At 28.5% G+C, this 17,049-nt stretch overlaps 1 protein-coding gene across 9 annotated transcripts in view; it reads right to left on the bottom strand.

Annotated features, from left to right (window-relative positions):
- LOC119605383 (eukaryotic translation initiation factor 4 gamma 3) overlaps positions 1–17,049 on the bottom strand; it is an 89,660-nt gene that overhangs the window by 37,967 nt on the left and 34,644 nt on the right. For all 9 annotated transcript variants that reach the window (XM_037958450.1, XM_037958445.1, XM_037958444.1 and 6 more), the window contains 4 exons: positions 10,991–11,602; positions 10,702–10,924; positions 9,434–9,536; positions 9,265–9,311 (listed from right to left, as the gene is read on the bottom strand). In XM_037958450.1, the coding sequence (XP_037814378.1) occupies positions 9,265–9,311; positions 9,434–9,536; positions 10,702–10,924; positions 10,991–11,602 (985 nt within the window). The remainder of the gene's footprint in view (positions 1–9,264; positions 9,312–9,433; positions 9,537–10,701; positions 10,925–10,990; positions 11,603–17,049) is intronic.

Consider the following 17,049-nt stretch of genomic DNA (forward strand, 5'->3'; position numbering starts at 1 on the left):
CATTGAAAATTCATGACAAATTATAACGCAATAGAGGGTTTAGAATTTGGGATTAATACCATTATAGGAACGATATATTTTATTATATAAAAATTAAAAATAAATTTAAAAACCAAAACATTTAAAATAGTTTTCGTTTGATTATATTTTTTAGTAGTCTAATAAGCCTTTATTATCAAAAAAAGATTGAAAAAATTTTGTTTGTAGGATTTTATACCATATAAAAATTGTTTCTGTATACTTAGATATTAATTTCCAATGTTAAGTCCCCTATGACATTTTGATTTGTCAACCATTTTCGATACTAATTCGACTTTTTTGTTTTAAATTTAACTTATTTTAGCATATTGTAAACTTTTTATTAAGATACACGAGTTATGAAATTCGTGTTTTGCACATTCTTCATACTGAATGTGTCGGTTACTCACCCTACCCCCATATAAGCCCCCTTCAGAAAATTGATGAGGATTCAGAAAATTACGAGTAAGCAAAGATAATCGACAAAATTTATACAAAACAAAATCTATGTATAAATTTTTATGAGTATCGGTTCATAATTGACGCATATAAGGCCCCCTTCAGAAAATTACTCTTACGCTCACGGTTTTAAAATTTAACAAAAAAATTTTTCAAAAATTAATATTTTGTTAGTTCAAAATAGCTCGGTCCATAATTGACTTAAGCCATATTCCAAATACCATCCTGATGTTTATAGGGGGCATTCCTTTTACGGCATACAGTTTATAGGTGGGTATATGAGATTCGGCACAGAATCTAGAACTCTCACTAATTACTATTCATTTATGTTTTATTAATAAATAAATTAAAGAAATAAAAATCGAAATACACTGTTTGTAATTTAAATTTTAAAAAAAGTACGTAAACAATAATACCAATATTATTTTCTTCTATTTGAAAGTTTGCTGATGATGATGCATTTACAAACATATTTTTAATTATTTAATTAAAAATATGTTTGTAAATGCATTTAAATACCGAAATTATACCTAAAATATCTTTTTCGTACACTACCGATAACCTTAAAATATCATTACCGAAATAAGCCAAAATACCGATAACGCTAAAATACCAACACCGAAATAAGCCAAAATACCGATAACGCTAAAATACCAATACCGAAATAAGTCAAAATATTGATATATACCCTTCTCACGATGATAAAGATTATGAAAATGTTTTCTTATAACAGTACTGAAAACGGGCACAAAATTGAATAAATTTAGATGATTTGATTAATATTCTGATAAAGGTACAAAAACAACTTTCTTAAGATATTGTGAAAATTTTCGGATATAATTCTTATGTCATTTTTCTTTTAGTTAAGAAAATGTGCAGACTATTCTCTTTTATGTCTAAAGAAGAATATAAGAATAAAATATTGAATTGTCCTCCGCCAAGGTGCAGAGTAGTCACATAATTGTCGTAACAATGAAATTTTCTTTCGACAATGTGCAGACAAGTGTGATGATAATCGTTTAATGCTTCAAAAAATTCTAACATAAAATTTGCCGATTATTCTGTTAAATGTCTGTGGAAGATTTTAAAAAAATTCTGACATCAGACATGTTTAAACAATTGTTTACTGGGTGGGTCTATATACTTTCGTCGGTCTTTGACTAATGAACGAAATAATACAATCAATATAAACCCTATCTTATTATTTTAAACTTATAAGTATATGGTTTAATTGATTTTCTGACTTTTTGATTTTTTAGAGCGGGTTTTTGAGTTGGCAATCAAATGCCAATTAATAATCAGATTAGTTAATCTAAAAATAAATTTAATATTATGTTAATCCCCTTTGATGTTTTGAGTACAAGATTAAATTTCGCAGTGTTACCATACAAAACAACAGAAAGCGTCACTGTTTGTTATCTAAACATTGCATGTTTTATAAAAAAGAAGAAGACAATTGTAAATTTAATAAGAAAATTAATGAAAACTTAAATTTAAAACAAAAAATGTATTTTGAAGTGTCCATAATTTATACTAATCAATAAATAGAACATTTTAATGTTTATATTTATAAAAATTGTATTAATTTTTTTGCATCAGCTGTTTACGCTTTTGTATTTCGTGCTTAAGTTTAAACCACCTCCATTGGGCGCTTAAACTTGCAAACAAAATAAACTAATTGAGTACTCAAAAACGCCTTTCGAGGATTAATTTTAATTTAATCGCTAATCTTTCACCTAAAGATTGGCCCTTAATGTCGGTGAATTTTTTCATCTAAAACTAATTAAAGTATAACTGGGTATGTTATACAATACCAAATCTTTGTACAATTGAAGCTGTTCAAGAAGACGGGATATTTTCATGATTTCTTTAGTACGTATTCAATTTAATGCGTTTTTAATAAAATTGTCTTAAGTGAAATTGCATTCAATTCACTTATTTAACTCTTATATACGAATTGTAATATTTCACTGCAATTTGGTATTCTCTTAGGATTTAAAGGAAACGTGAATTTTATAGAAATAAATATTAATAATAACATTAATTTTATTAGGTTTTTGTATATAATATTTGTTAAAATTAATAATATCAAGTCCATTTTAAAATCTTACTTAATAACCCAGCACAAAAAATTTTGAAGTTGTTCAAGTAAAAGGGTCATTATACGTACGTATTATATTTATTCTATGTACGTATTCTATTTAATGTGTTTTAAATTTTAAATTTCTAATAAATTTGTCATAGGCATGAAAAATTGCACCCAATTCACTCATGTAACTCTACTATATATAGAAACTGAAATATTTCACTATAATTTCATTCGATTTTTGTATTTAAGATTTATTACATTTGAAATATGAAGTCCATTTTAACATCTTACTTAATAAGAGAAGAAAAAACAGACTGCTTAACGGATTTTAAAATATAATGGGTATTTTTACTCTGAATGAATTTTAATGCAATTCAAAATCAGTTATTAATTTTTAATTTGTCATCATATTTAATTTTTCTAAAAAAATTAATTTAAATATCAATAATTAATTCGTAATACCTTTAACAATGCATTTTAAAATAAATATAGTGCACCAATGAAAATTCGCTTGGGAATCATCGAATGTTCATTGGTTATAAGCACTCATTTTAATGCCGAACTATTTTTCCCAATATGAACCCATGTCCGCCAATGACACGCTAATGTTAAAATCATGCTTGTTTGAACTAAATATGAAACAGTTCATTATCAGTTGAACCGATGCATTTACTACTTTTTTTGCTGGGCATTAGTTTAGGATTATGACTTCAGTTATAAAACAGATGCACAGTAAATATTTATGTTCTTTGAAACTTGTCTGATTATTTCTGGAATTATTTTCTCTCGTGGAATTGAAGTTTTAACTTTCTTAAATTCTACTAGGGTATACATAAGTTTGTCATTCCGTTTGTATTTTATTTATTTTATTTATTTATTTATTTATTTATTTTATTTATTTATTCTATTTATTCAGTAATATAAAGCCACTTTGGCCAAAATAACAATATTACATAGTAAAATATATGCCTTAAAAAGGTTATTTTCCACAATATAGTTTTCCGAACCTATATGTTCTGGATCCTTAATGCATGAAAATAACAACAACGTACAGGTTGTTTGATTGTTTATAGCAAACACTAAACCAATGGAAATGTTTAGCATATACAGTTAATCACAAAAATAAGTATACAAAAATACTGACGATTGGTTTTAGTTAAAAAAAGATATTTTTTCAAAAAACAAAAAAGTAACACATTTATTTATTAAAAACAAATATGATAATTATTATTCACTACTTTTTTTCTTCATATTTTGGTTCTTTGAGTTCTCATTTAAGCTGAAGTTAAAAAGGTGCAAAATTTACGTCACAAAAGTAAGTATACAGATAATTTCAGTATATATTTGGTTTAATGATATTATCAAAATTTATGAAAATTTTACTTGTATTAATTTAATTACTTTTTAATAAAATATTTTTTACACAATAACTTGGAAAAAATCTACTTTTAGTTCCGAAATCTTGAAATTTGGGCCGATTTTTTTTCTCATTTCTACGATTTTTTCTACTTTAGACCCCGGATTTTGGATTTTGTCGTCATTGAACCCTCCAAGTGATGCATTGGAAATAGAATTTTTAACTTTTGAAAAGAGTTGTTATTTCGAAATTAATGTTATATGCATGGATTTAACCATTTTGAACACAGTACGTTCTTAAAAAACCGAAATTTAACTCCGATTTCTTAAGACTTATAACATAAACTTTAAAATTTGGATAATTCTATATATTTCCTTTAATTTAAACAGGTTTTCCAAATACTCCGATTTCCAAAGCATACAATAATGCTACCAATCATATCTTGATATACTCAATACAATAACCATGTTTTATGGATCGGACATTTTATTTGTTATAGCAACAAATTAAGATGTACCCGTTTTCAAAATTGTTCAATTCGTATTCATACCACCACTTGAGCCTGATTTAATATAAAAATCTTACTATTTAGGACAATAATCAATTTCAGAACCGATATGTAGTGTATCATGGTCAACATTTGACGATTATTGATAGTATTTAGGAGTGTGTAACGGATGATTGGAACCAAAAAACTTGTTTTAATTAATGGATACTAGTACAAATATTATTAATATCGCATTTTAAGATATACATTTAGGAAATCACCGTTAAATATCGAATATGAACGGATTGCAATTATTGTAAAGAAACAATTAATTTAAAAGTTAAAATATCGTCTTCTAATGCATCATAATGAACAAACGAGGGATATTATTGAATACCCGATCCAAAACTCCGGGGGTTTAAATAGCCAGATGTTCTTAAATAGGAAAAAATGCTCTTATAAATATTATTCAGATCAATTATCAAAAATTAAAATTTTTCGGAACAAAAAGTGAATTTTTTCCATGTTATAGTGTACAGAATATTTTATTATAAAATAATTACATTCAAACAGGTAAAATTTTCATGAATTTTGTAAATATCATTGAGACAAATACATATTGAAATTATCTGTATACATACTTTTGTGACGTAAATTTTGCACCTATTTAACTACACCTTAAATGAGAACTCAAGTAACCAAAATAACCCGGAAAAAAGTAGTGAATAATAATTATCATAATTGTTTTTAATTAATAAATGTGTTACTTTTTTGATTTTTGAAAAAATAATATCCTTTTTAAAATAAAACCAATTGTCAGTATTTCTGTATACTTATTTTTGAGATTAACTGTATATTTGCTGTTTTTTATACCCACCATCAAAAAAGATGGGGGGTATATTGATTTTGTCATTCCGTTTGTAACACATCGAAATATTGGTCATAGACCCACAAAAGTATATATATTCTGGGTCCTCATTAAATTCTAAGTCGATCTAGCCATGTCTGTCCGTCTGTCCGTCCGTCTGTCTGTCTGTCTGTCTGTCTGTTGAAAGCACGATAGAGTCTCAATGGAAAGAGCTAGAGGGTTGAAATTTCACATAAATATTTCTTACAGATAGGGTTTGTTTGGTATTGAAAATGGGCAATATCGGTCCACATTTTCTGATAGCCCCCATACAAGTGGCCCCTCGAAAAGCAGCTTTAACAGCCATAACTTGTTTAAAAATACGAATATAGCGATAAAATTCGACATAAGTAAGTTTCTTATGATCCAAAATCATTATGCAAAATTTTATGAGGATCAGTCCATAATTGACCCTACCCCCCATATAAGGTCCCCTTCAGAAAATGACTTTAACGCTCATTACTGGCTTAAAAATACTAGTATATAGATGAAATTCGACATAAGTAAGTTTCATACGAGTCAAAATCTATCTAAAAAATTTTATGACGATCGGTCCATGATTGACCCTACCCCCCATATAAGGTCCCCTTTAGAAAATGACTGCAACACTCATTAATGGCTTAAAAATACGAATGTAGCGATGAAATTCGACACAAATAAATTTAATACGAACCAAATTCTGTCAACCAAATTATATTAGGATCGACCCATAATTGACCCTACCCCCTATATAGGGTCCCCTTCAGAAAATTACTTTAACGCTTATAACTGGCCTAAAAAATACGAGTATATAGATGAAATTCGACATAAGTAAGTTTCATTCTAGTCAAACGAGGTTTGATGGTGGGTATATAAGATTCGGCATAGCCGAATATAACACTCTTACTTGTTATTACTTGTAACAGTCAGTAACGGGAAGCAATTTTGAATGAAACGCAAATTTTTGGATAAATTAAAGAAAAAATTAAAAATTTTAAATGTTAGGAAAAATCTTTAAAAATTAAGCAAATAAGAGTGTTATATTCGGCCATGCCGAATCTTCTATAGCCACCATCAAATTTTGTGCCGTAAAATTGCAGATGATATACAACTTTTATTTTCTGGTCATCTTCAGCTTCTTGATGTGTTTCAATATGATATAAATCTTATATTATCTAATGTTTCTGGATGGATGAGAGAAAATAATCTGAAGATAAACCCTGCAAAGACTAAAGCTATGCTTTTTAAACCGCATGGTTCCGAAGTGCATTTATCTATTACAGTTGATGATGAACCTATTGAGTTCGTTGAATGTATCAAATGTCTTGGAATTCAGCTGGATAAACATCTAACTTTTTCCCAACATATTAATTTTCTGAACTCTAAAATTAATTTTATTCTAAGGAAATTATATTCCTTAAATTTGTATTTACCACTTTCTATTCGAAAAACTATTGCACATTCTTTGCTAATGTCTAACCTATTGCATTATATTGAAGTTTATTCTGGATGTAATACTCAGGAGTTTAATAAGTGTTTACTACTTTTTAACAGAATAATACGTTATGTCTATCAATTAAAAATGCATGATCATGTGTCTGACTATGTTAGAGATTTCTTCGGTTGCTCTTTTATGAATTTTGTTCAAATCCGTTTGTTATTGTTCTTTTATAAGGTAGTAATAGCTAATTGCCCTGAATATGTTAGAAATACTTTTGAATTTTTGCATTCTGACATGTGATTTAATGTATTTATTACTTTTTTGCAATGAATTTTTAAAATTATACAGCGCTAATAGATATTATCATATATGAAGTTATTTACACACACATATGTACACATAAGCAATTCATTTTTGTAGTCAGCCTCTTATGTATTAATGAAATTATCTGTAATATTGATTTAAGTTGCCTATTTTAACATATGCTAGTCTACCAACTATATATGGCCCTATGGGCTCGGTTGGTTTTTCGTAAATAAATAAAATAAAAATAAAAAAAATTAAAGTAAATTTTAGAAGGTCTTCTCATTTATTTGATACTAATTTTACTATCATATAATATAGACAGTGATTTTCGGAATAGTTCCTTTAGAGATATTTTTGTTGCTATAAAACTTGTTTATGATAAATTTCACCACTACACTGCTACTATTAAGCCAGTTGTGAGCGTTAAAGTAATTTTTTTATGTGGAGTTTAGGGTCAATTATGAACCGATCATCCAAAAGATTGGTAGAGAGATTTTGGCTTGTATGAAACATATTTGTGTCAATCTTCATTAAATTTGGTAGAGAAATTTTGGCTTGTAATAATCTTAGTTATCTCGCATTTCTTCGATGTACTCGTATTTTTAAAAAAGTTGTCGTATACGTAATTTTTTTAAGGGGACCTTATATGGGGCTTCGGTCAATTATAAACCGATCCTCATAAAATTTGGCAGAGAGATTTTGTCGTGTAAGTAACTTATTTATAAATTCATCGCTATACTAGTTTTTAAGTCAGTAGAGCATCAAAGTAATTTTCTGAAGGGTACCTTATGTGGAGTTTAGGGTCAATTATGAACCGATCATCAAAAAAATTTATGGAGAGATTTTGGCTTGTATGAAACATATTTGTGTCAAGTGTTAACGCTGTATCCATACTTTTAAGGCAGTACTGGGAGTTAAAGTCATTTTCTGAAGGGTAGCTTATATTATGTACCGATCCTTATAAAATCCAGTTATGAGCTTTAAAGTAATTTTCTGAATTATATTGCGGGTAGGTTCAATTATGGGCCGATTCTTATAAAATTTTACAAAGAGATTTAGGTTCCTATAAAACATCTGTATGCCGAATTTCCCTACTTTAGACGTTTCCATTATACAGTTATGAGGGTTAAAGTTATTTTCTAAAAGACCCTTATATGGCGGGTAGGGTCAATTATGGGCCGATCCTTATAAAATTTTACAAGGAGATTTAGGTTTTTATAAAACATGTTTATGCCGAATTTCACCGCCATATATGCCTCCTTTAGCCAGTTATAATATTCTGAAGGGGATCTTAAATGGCGGTTAGGGTCAATTATCGGCCGATCCTTATAAAATTTTAAAGAGATTTAGGTTCTTATAAAACATGTTTATGCCGAATTTCACGTTTATATGCTTCCTCTAGATAGTTATGAGCGTTAAAGTCATTTTCTGAAGGGGCCTTATATGGCGGGTAGGGTCAATTATGGGCCGATCCTTATAAAATTTTACAAAGAGATTTAGATTGTTATAAAACATGTTTATTAACTAAAAATATCTGTGCAAAATTTCAGCTCTCTAGTTCTTCCTGTTTAGACTCAATCGTGTTTTCAACAGACAGACGGACGGACATGGCAAGATCGTCTTAGAATCTAATAAGGACTCAGAATATATACTTTTATGGGTCTTAGACGAATATTTCGATGTGTTACAAACGAAATGACAAAAACAATATACCTTCCATCTTTTTTGATGGTGAAGGGTATATAAGATTCGGCACAACTGAATATGAATAGCACTCCTATTAGTTATAGTTACATTTGTAAATATAAATTAAAATTCCTCGAAAATTCGATTTGTAGGATTAATATTTATTGATTATTTTTGACTAATTTCGATAACGTTATCTTATGGGTAGCGGTAGTGAGTTGAAAGGATTTTAAAAGTAAGAATGGCTAAACAAATAAAGTAAAACTAAAATATACTTTTATTAAAGAAAGCCCATATTTCCTACATCTGGCTGTTTAAAGACAGAATGATTTTTAGACCCATATGAAACTTATGACCAATACTGTGTCAATCATCAAAAAATTAAAGCTATTTAATTGTAATTTCATAAGAGCCGATATTTTGTTAAACAATCAATAATATCATTATAATATTGGTATATTCATATCCTTAATATTCCTATAGGCATAAAAAAGTTATCTTTAACTACATATGTATATATTTTCAAAGAACTCACCTTGACTCAAGTTTTGGTCCTGTTTCATGCCGGTAACATTTTGGGATCTAAAAAATAAATTAATAAATATTTACACTAAACGAAGACAAGCATATTTAGTTTTTTATTTAACAAACTTAATTATATACATAGATTAAATAAATAATAAAACAAATATTGATTAACTTACTTTTTAGTTTTCTGTTTTTGTGGTTGTGTAGGGAATATTTCAACAGATGGCGCGTCTGTCATTGCCGATACAATTGGAGTTTGCTGCAGTTGTTGAGTTGTTTCTAAAACATTTTTTAAAGAATTAGTTATTAAATACTGTTTATTGTTCTTTATAATTTTATGGATTAAAAAATACACACTTGAATAAAAACAATTATTATTCTACTACCAAAAAGGAACCTTATTTAACGCAATAGTTTGGTAATTTTCAAAAATGTTTTTTTTTTTTTACTTTGGGTGGGTGTTCTTGCTACTCAGTTAAGAGCCCACGATCACATTTTACATACGTAAAGTCTAATGAAAAAGTAAAATGAAATTCCATCCAGAGAGCCGTCTCGGCTCAAATCGTCGGCGGCTGGTCGCCAGCCAAGTTTTGTCAAGCCGCGCCGCCGCCGACTCAAAAACTTATGTTTTTCTTAAAACATTTGAACTGAGTTTGCCACTTTTTCAGACAAATTGAAAAGAGTTGCTATGATTTTGTCTTCATGTATAAAAATTGAAAAAAACTGTTAGAAACAATTTTTCATAAAAATAACTGTAATAATGACAGTTTTCTATAGAAAATACTTATATAGAGATACTTTTCTATCTAACAAATCTAAAAAATAAACACATTTTTCTATATAACAAACGCATACATATATAGAAAATTTTCTGTAAAGAACAAATTCTTAGCCGCCGCTGGTATATTTTATAACAAGCTGCCGTCAAATTTTCCATCCGTATTTTCTCTCAATTTGTGAATTAAGTTATTAAAAATTAAAAATTTGCCAATTAAACTATATTACAAAGAAAATGTCTAAATATTACAAGCACTGGTTTCCAAGCGAAAAAAGTAAGTGATAAAGCAAATATTATAGAATTAATATTACTACTTTGGTTCAGCCGAACTAAGATCTTAATTTTCAATTGACGGTATGGAAATGAGAACCCATCCAAAAAAAATATCAAGCGATATTCCTACATCAGATTTAAAAATGCTAAATTTGGTTAATTGTACGAATTTTGTATGGAAAAAGTTCGTAATAAACCTAAAATAAACGATTTATTAATACAGGGGTTAGAAGTTAATTGTATTCAGCACAAAGATCCATTATACAGCTTTGACAAAAAAGGGTTAGAAGTGAACTAGAAATATATTTTGTCTATAATACGTAACTATACATTTCAAAATTAACAAAATGTTAAAAATTCGTGCTTCCATTGGAATATAATTCTAGTATTTACCTTTAAAGTTTCGTTCAGTACTAGATTGGTGTACTGGTGACGTTTCCATTTGTTGCACGACTTCCGTGTGTGATTTTGATGTTTCAGGTATCTTGACAGTCGATTTTATAGATGTAGATGAAGTTGTTAAGGAACCAATATCTGTATCTAATGGTGTATCTACATTTGGCCCAGATGTAGATGATGTTACTTGAACTCCTGCTGCAACGGTAGGCGACTCATTCTGTAAGTATTTAAAAAATTACACTTAAATAAATGTCTATAGTATAGCTTTCAATGTAATAACTACCTTATCGATATCCAAATCATCTAAAATATTTCTATTTGTAACAGGATGAATAATTTGCAACGCATGTGAACGTAGCTTCCCCTTCGTTTGGGGCGGATTTTGTTGCTGTTGTTGAGGTGGTGGCTGATGTGGCATTCCAACTAATGGAGGGATTCCAACTGGTTGAGCTGCAGATGTATTGGCAACACTTAGAACCGTATTAGCAGCAACTGGTGCTACACCTAAAGGTATCTGACCCTGGTTGCCAGGTGCTGTGGGGCCACTAACCGAACCTCCCGGTTGTACGGCCATAGCACCGCTTAGTCCAACTCCGACAGCCGGATTAACTGTCGTACGTTGTTGTTGTGGAGGCTGTTGCAAATAGTAAGGATAATACATTTGCGGATAATATTGAGGTGAATATTGACACTGTTGTAATTGTGGAGTGCGCGTTGCATATGGTGCTGTAAACTGTCCCAATACAACGCTTTGATGTACTGCAGGATACATAGTGGCAGAATGAACGTATCTATTCCTTGTTGCTGGACTTGAAGGATTCTGTCTATAAATATTACCTGCTGTCGGCTGATTTGATCTCCCTGGGGAATTGTTTGCCGCACTTTGCGGAACGTACTAAAAAAATAATGAAAAAAAAACTGTCAATTATAATTTCTATTTTTGCTAGTTAATATAATAATAATAAAAACATAAATTATTTTAAATTTATAATACATATTAATAAAGAGCTGTCAAAACCACTACTTTAAAATACTATCAGATAACGTTTATCGAAATTATAGAAAAAAATATAAACTTTTGTAAATATTGTATTTTTAAACCTTTCAATACATACAATTAGAGTCCGACCGAACTCAAAATTTCGTTCGGTACCGAACACCGAACCTGAACTTCGGTAAATTTGAAAGTTCGGCCGAACCCGAACTTTATTCGGTTTTTAAAGTTCGGTGAACACGAACTTTTCTTAAATGAAAGTAAGAGCACGCTGAGAAAAAACATGGTTGTGATAACCATGTTATAAGAGCAACATATTATGATTAAAATTATGATTCAAGTCTAAACATATTATTGTTATTGTAACAATTTTAAAATATCATATGATTAAATACCGTCAAAATATTTCATCATGATATTTAAATATGTATCGAAATCAAAATGAATTTTATCGAATCAGTAAAATAAGTTTTTAAACAAATAAAAAATATATATACAATACTTAACACAATTCGCAAATTTCAATTTGCCAATTTATATGAAATTTTGGTTCATAAAAAAATTTAAGTATAATTTCATAAAAATACTAGCATTTTTAAGCCTGTTATAAACGTTAGTAATTTTCTAAAGCGAACATTATATGGAGGTCATGTCCAAATGTAAACCGATTTTGTCCATTTTGAATACGAATCAAACTGCAACAATAGTTTAGGTCCTACCGTTCTTTCAAGAGACTGACAGACTGACTGACAGACATGTCTAAATTGTTTGAGAATAAGAACCTAGAAAATTTCGATGTTACAAATGAAATCAAAGATTTATAATCGAAACTAGATAATTCAAATTAAATGTTTCACTTTTCTTAGCTTTTTAATGAGTTTCTGGTTAACAGTTTTTCAAATCAGCCGAAAAAACGAACGGTTAAAAAGGCGTTTTGTACCTATGTATATCCGAAATTTATTGTACAGGCAGGATGTAAAAACTTTTTGATGATATAAAAATATAATAAAAAAAAACATTTTATAAAAAGTTCGGCGTTCGGTGTTCGGTCAAAATTTCGCCGAACACCGAATATTGACCAAACCTCACTTTTCACCGAACTCCGAACCCGTACCCGAACGTTCGGTCGGACACTACATACAATATTTACATAAAAATAGTATTTTAAAATAAATAATATATTTTTTCAGTTTCCTTTACAAATGAGCAAACAGTTTGGAGAATGTATATATATGATTGCTTGAATCTTTAGAAAACATTAAATGTAGAAATGATTTTCACATAGTACGAAATGTTTAATATTAAATAAAGATATATGTATTTTTTGTTTAACCAAAAAACTATTGTTAAGATTAGAGAAATACTTGAGATCAGTTTTTAAAATTAATGAAAATAACCCAGTATTTTCAAACTTTTGTCTGTGTTTTAAACTGATAGCTTGAGAACGATTTGAAAAAGGGAATTCTAATCTATATAAACTAAGTAGTAATGTTACCTGGATTCATTTATGGTGAGTTTTTGACCACATTCGTATTGGAATACCTGAATATTCGGCATAAAAAATAAAGTGAGATTAAAATAAGGTTTTTAATCTCACTTTTACAGAAATATCGGAAATTTTTCTATCTTATTTGGTAATGAGGTTCAATACCAGAGTATAAAAGGTTGTATCCTACCCTGAATAAAGGTCCTCCATACCATACAATAACTGTGCATAACTAAGGATATCAGATAACATAATATTTCGTAATTATATTACTATTGCAAAGTGTATGAACACAATATTTAATTTTAATTTAATTTATTTCCAAATAAACCTAGCCTATTGGCCATAATCGGTCACAAATTTCTACTTAAAAAAAGAATTTATATGTACATAAAAAATATAATCATATAACAAATAATTAAAAATAAAAATAACTTATTAATAATAAAATAATTCATAAAATAATTTTGAAAAATATTAAAAGTTGTACCGCCAAAATTTAAATCCTAACTCAAAACGCCAAAAGATTAATAATGGAAGTTCAACAAAACCAGCCAAGAAAAACAATCTACACCAAAGTCAGGATACTGTATCCCTGCCATAAAAATAATTGACCAATTTAAGATATAGAAATGTAATCTCCAATCTCTAAAAAGTTGAAAAAACAAGAACATGAAAGCCTGTTAGTCAAACGCACCCCTAGCTATACAAGATAATAGGAATGACTACCCAACATAGAAAACAAAGTCACAAAAAAGCAAATATCTAAAACCAAGCTCCACATTCAAATATTGTAATCAGAAGTAAGTACAACAATTGAAAAATACGACAAGAAGTCAAGATAAAAAATATCTGCCAGAAAAATAAACCTACTCCGTTTACCAATTCAATGACAACACACTATCCGCAAATAAAAACTACAAAGTAAAATATTTTAGACGTCTCAACAAAATGTCTAAGACTAACAATTCAGTCAGTCACTAATATGTCACCATGACAACTCATTAACTCTTCTAAGAATATACGACCATAATACAACCAAATAACCTCTAAAACCCACGATGCAAGAGAAGAAAATGAGTGACATATAAAAAACACAAAATATTGAAAACAAAGAATGATTTAAAAATGAAATACCAATGATTACATTAAACTAAGTATCCCTTAAAAACTGCAACAGATAATAAACAAAATGATAAGAGGAACAACAATTGAATTGCAATTAGAGTCCAAACCATAGAACAATTCGCTCAACAGAAAAAAAACAATTTAAAGACTCCTGACAGAATAGGAAATAAACCAAATAAATTAATTGAAAATAAAGCAAAGAACTAATGTATATGAACAAATAATAGAACAATATGAAGATCAAAACTATAAAAATAAAAATGGCTTATCCGATGGAAAAAATTTTGTTTGTTTTTCTTGGCTGGTTTTGATGAAATTTGACATTTTGAGTTAGGATTTAAATTTTGGTGGTACAACTTTTAATATATACACTATCGGACAAAATAAAGTGCAAAAGTGCTCATGCTACATTATTTCATCGAAAAATCGGTTAAATGATTATTGAAAATGGAATTTTTTTTCAAAATCATTTAGTTTATATACAATGTTACAAAAATAACAATAAAACTAAATTATTGTGCTCAAAATTTTTCTGTATAACATCTAGAATTAAAATAAATTCACTTTTTTGTCGGACAAAATAAAGTGTAAATTTTATATATCATTATTTAAATTTCTTGTATATCAAAATTTTTTATCTATTTTGGTTCTGATTTGAATATCTGGATCTACTCAAGCCATTTTTGTAATTTTTTTACCATTATTATTCGCAATCGCTTTCACTTTCCCTTGCTTTCTCCCATACTATTATTTTCAAAAGAAATCCGTTTTTGTTCGCTATTTTAGCGGAATTTTGTGATCAATTGTGGTCAAATATTAATCTATTAGATTTAGGGCGATGCTCTGAGCAGGTCATTCAAATTTTTCAGTGTTTTTTTTTTTTCTTACAATAATGTTTTTGACCTTAGTCGTATGTTTGAAGTCATGAATCGGTTGAGGCATTAAGTCTCCCAAACCCATTTTTACGGCATTTATTTCAAAATTTTTATTAAATACGCTCGTGAATTGCTCATTTGTTATTGCTTACTCGATTTTCACTAAGATTCTCGCTCTTAAAGTTGAATAATGTAACAATACCGATAGCCCTCCACCATAATGTTTAAAACCTGGGGTATTGTTTTTAAAATTTTGTATATTGAAGGGCTTAACTCACACTCATTGTCGACATTTCAAAATTTTCGGTAGAAATTGGGACTCATCTGACCAACTACGTAAATTTGAGCTAAAAATTACGAAATTAAATACTAAAATCGAAAAAATTTTTAAGCTTTTAAATATGTTGGTGAAAGATTGAAGGTATGGGTCAGTTGACTCTTCGTATGTGTCCAATTTTTAACGTTAGGTGTGAGGAACCTAGGTGAAATTTATTCAAAAAGCTCCAATGAACACTATATAAGCATATTACAGTCAAATCTTAAGATCAGTGCCTTCGAAATGGACTTGGGCAACTTTATATTTCGGCAAGATAATAAGCTTAAGCACTTGATAAAGTTAAACAAATAACATTTCTGTAGGAAAAATCACTGAAAAATTGCAATGTCCTGCTCAGAGCACCGCCCTAAATCCAATAGATTAATTTTGGACCACAATTTATCAAAAAATTCCGATGAAATAGTGATCTAAAACGTATTTCTTTTGAAAATTATCATATGGGGATAGCAAGGGGAAGGGAAGGCGATTGCGAATAATAATGGAGAACAAAATTACCAAAATGGCTTAAGTAGATACAGATATTCAAATCAGAACCAAAATAGATAAAAAATTTTGATATACAAGAAATTTAAATAATGATATATAAAATTTACACTTTATTTTGTCCGACAAAAAAGTGAATTTATTTTAATTTTAGATGTTATACAGAAAAATTGTAAGTACAATAATTTAGTTTTATTTTATTTATTATATAAACTAAATGATTTTGAAAAAAATTCCATATTCAATAATCATTTAACCGATTTTTCGCTGAAAGAATATACATGAGTACTTTTGCACTTTATTTTGTCCGATAGTGTATTTTTTTCAAAATTATTTTACAATTGATTTTATTATTAATAATCTATTTTTTAATTCTTTGTTATATGATTATATTTTTTATGTATAAATTATTTTAAGTACAAATTTCTAACCGATCATGGCCAATAGGCTAGGTTTATTTTGGAAATAAATTAAAATGAAATTAAATTAAAATTATAAAAATATGTATTAAGTATTATATATAGGCTATTGGAATAAAGGAATTGAAATTGGTTGAATTTTTTGTGTGCTTAAATCATATATATGTATACACTAAATTTGGGATTTTTTATTTATTTTATAGTTAACAAATTATGTTACTTCCTATACGCGCGCGCTGGTCTGTGAGACCTATTTTTAAAAATTGTGATTTTTTATTATAAAAGAGAAACGGCCACATATCGACGCTAATATATAGCTTCATGATTTGATGTAAGTTTCATTTTAATATAGTTAGAAAGGCCCTACAAACATTTGTTGAATGCTTTTTCGGAGAATTTTTGAGACTCACCAAAGACAATTCTTCTTTTCTGGGGCAGGACTAATAAGCGAAAATTGCTTGCAAATCATAAAAAAGCATTAAAAATATCAAAAGGAGTATAAGTTTGGGAACTTTCTGGAGATTAAGTTTATAGTTTTTATTCAAGTATTTGGTATCATTGAAAACTTAATGACTTTGGGATTAAACTTTAATAGATATATAATATAACGGATATTTTAT

Source organism: Lucilia sericata, unplaced genomic scaffold (assembly GCF_015586225.1).
Source record: "Lucilia sericata isolate MDLA Ls3-8-SP2 unplaced genomic scaffold, ASM1558622v1 Contig000480F_arrow, whole genome shotgun sequence".
Classification (NCBI taxonomy): Eukaryota; Metazoa; Arthropoda; class Insecta; order Diptera; family Calliphoridae; genus Lucilia; species Lucilia sericata.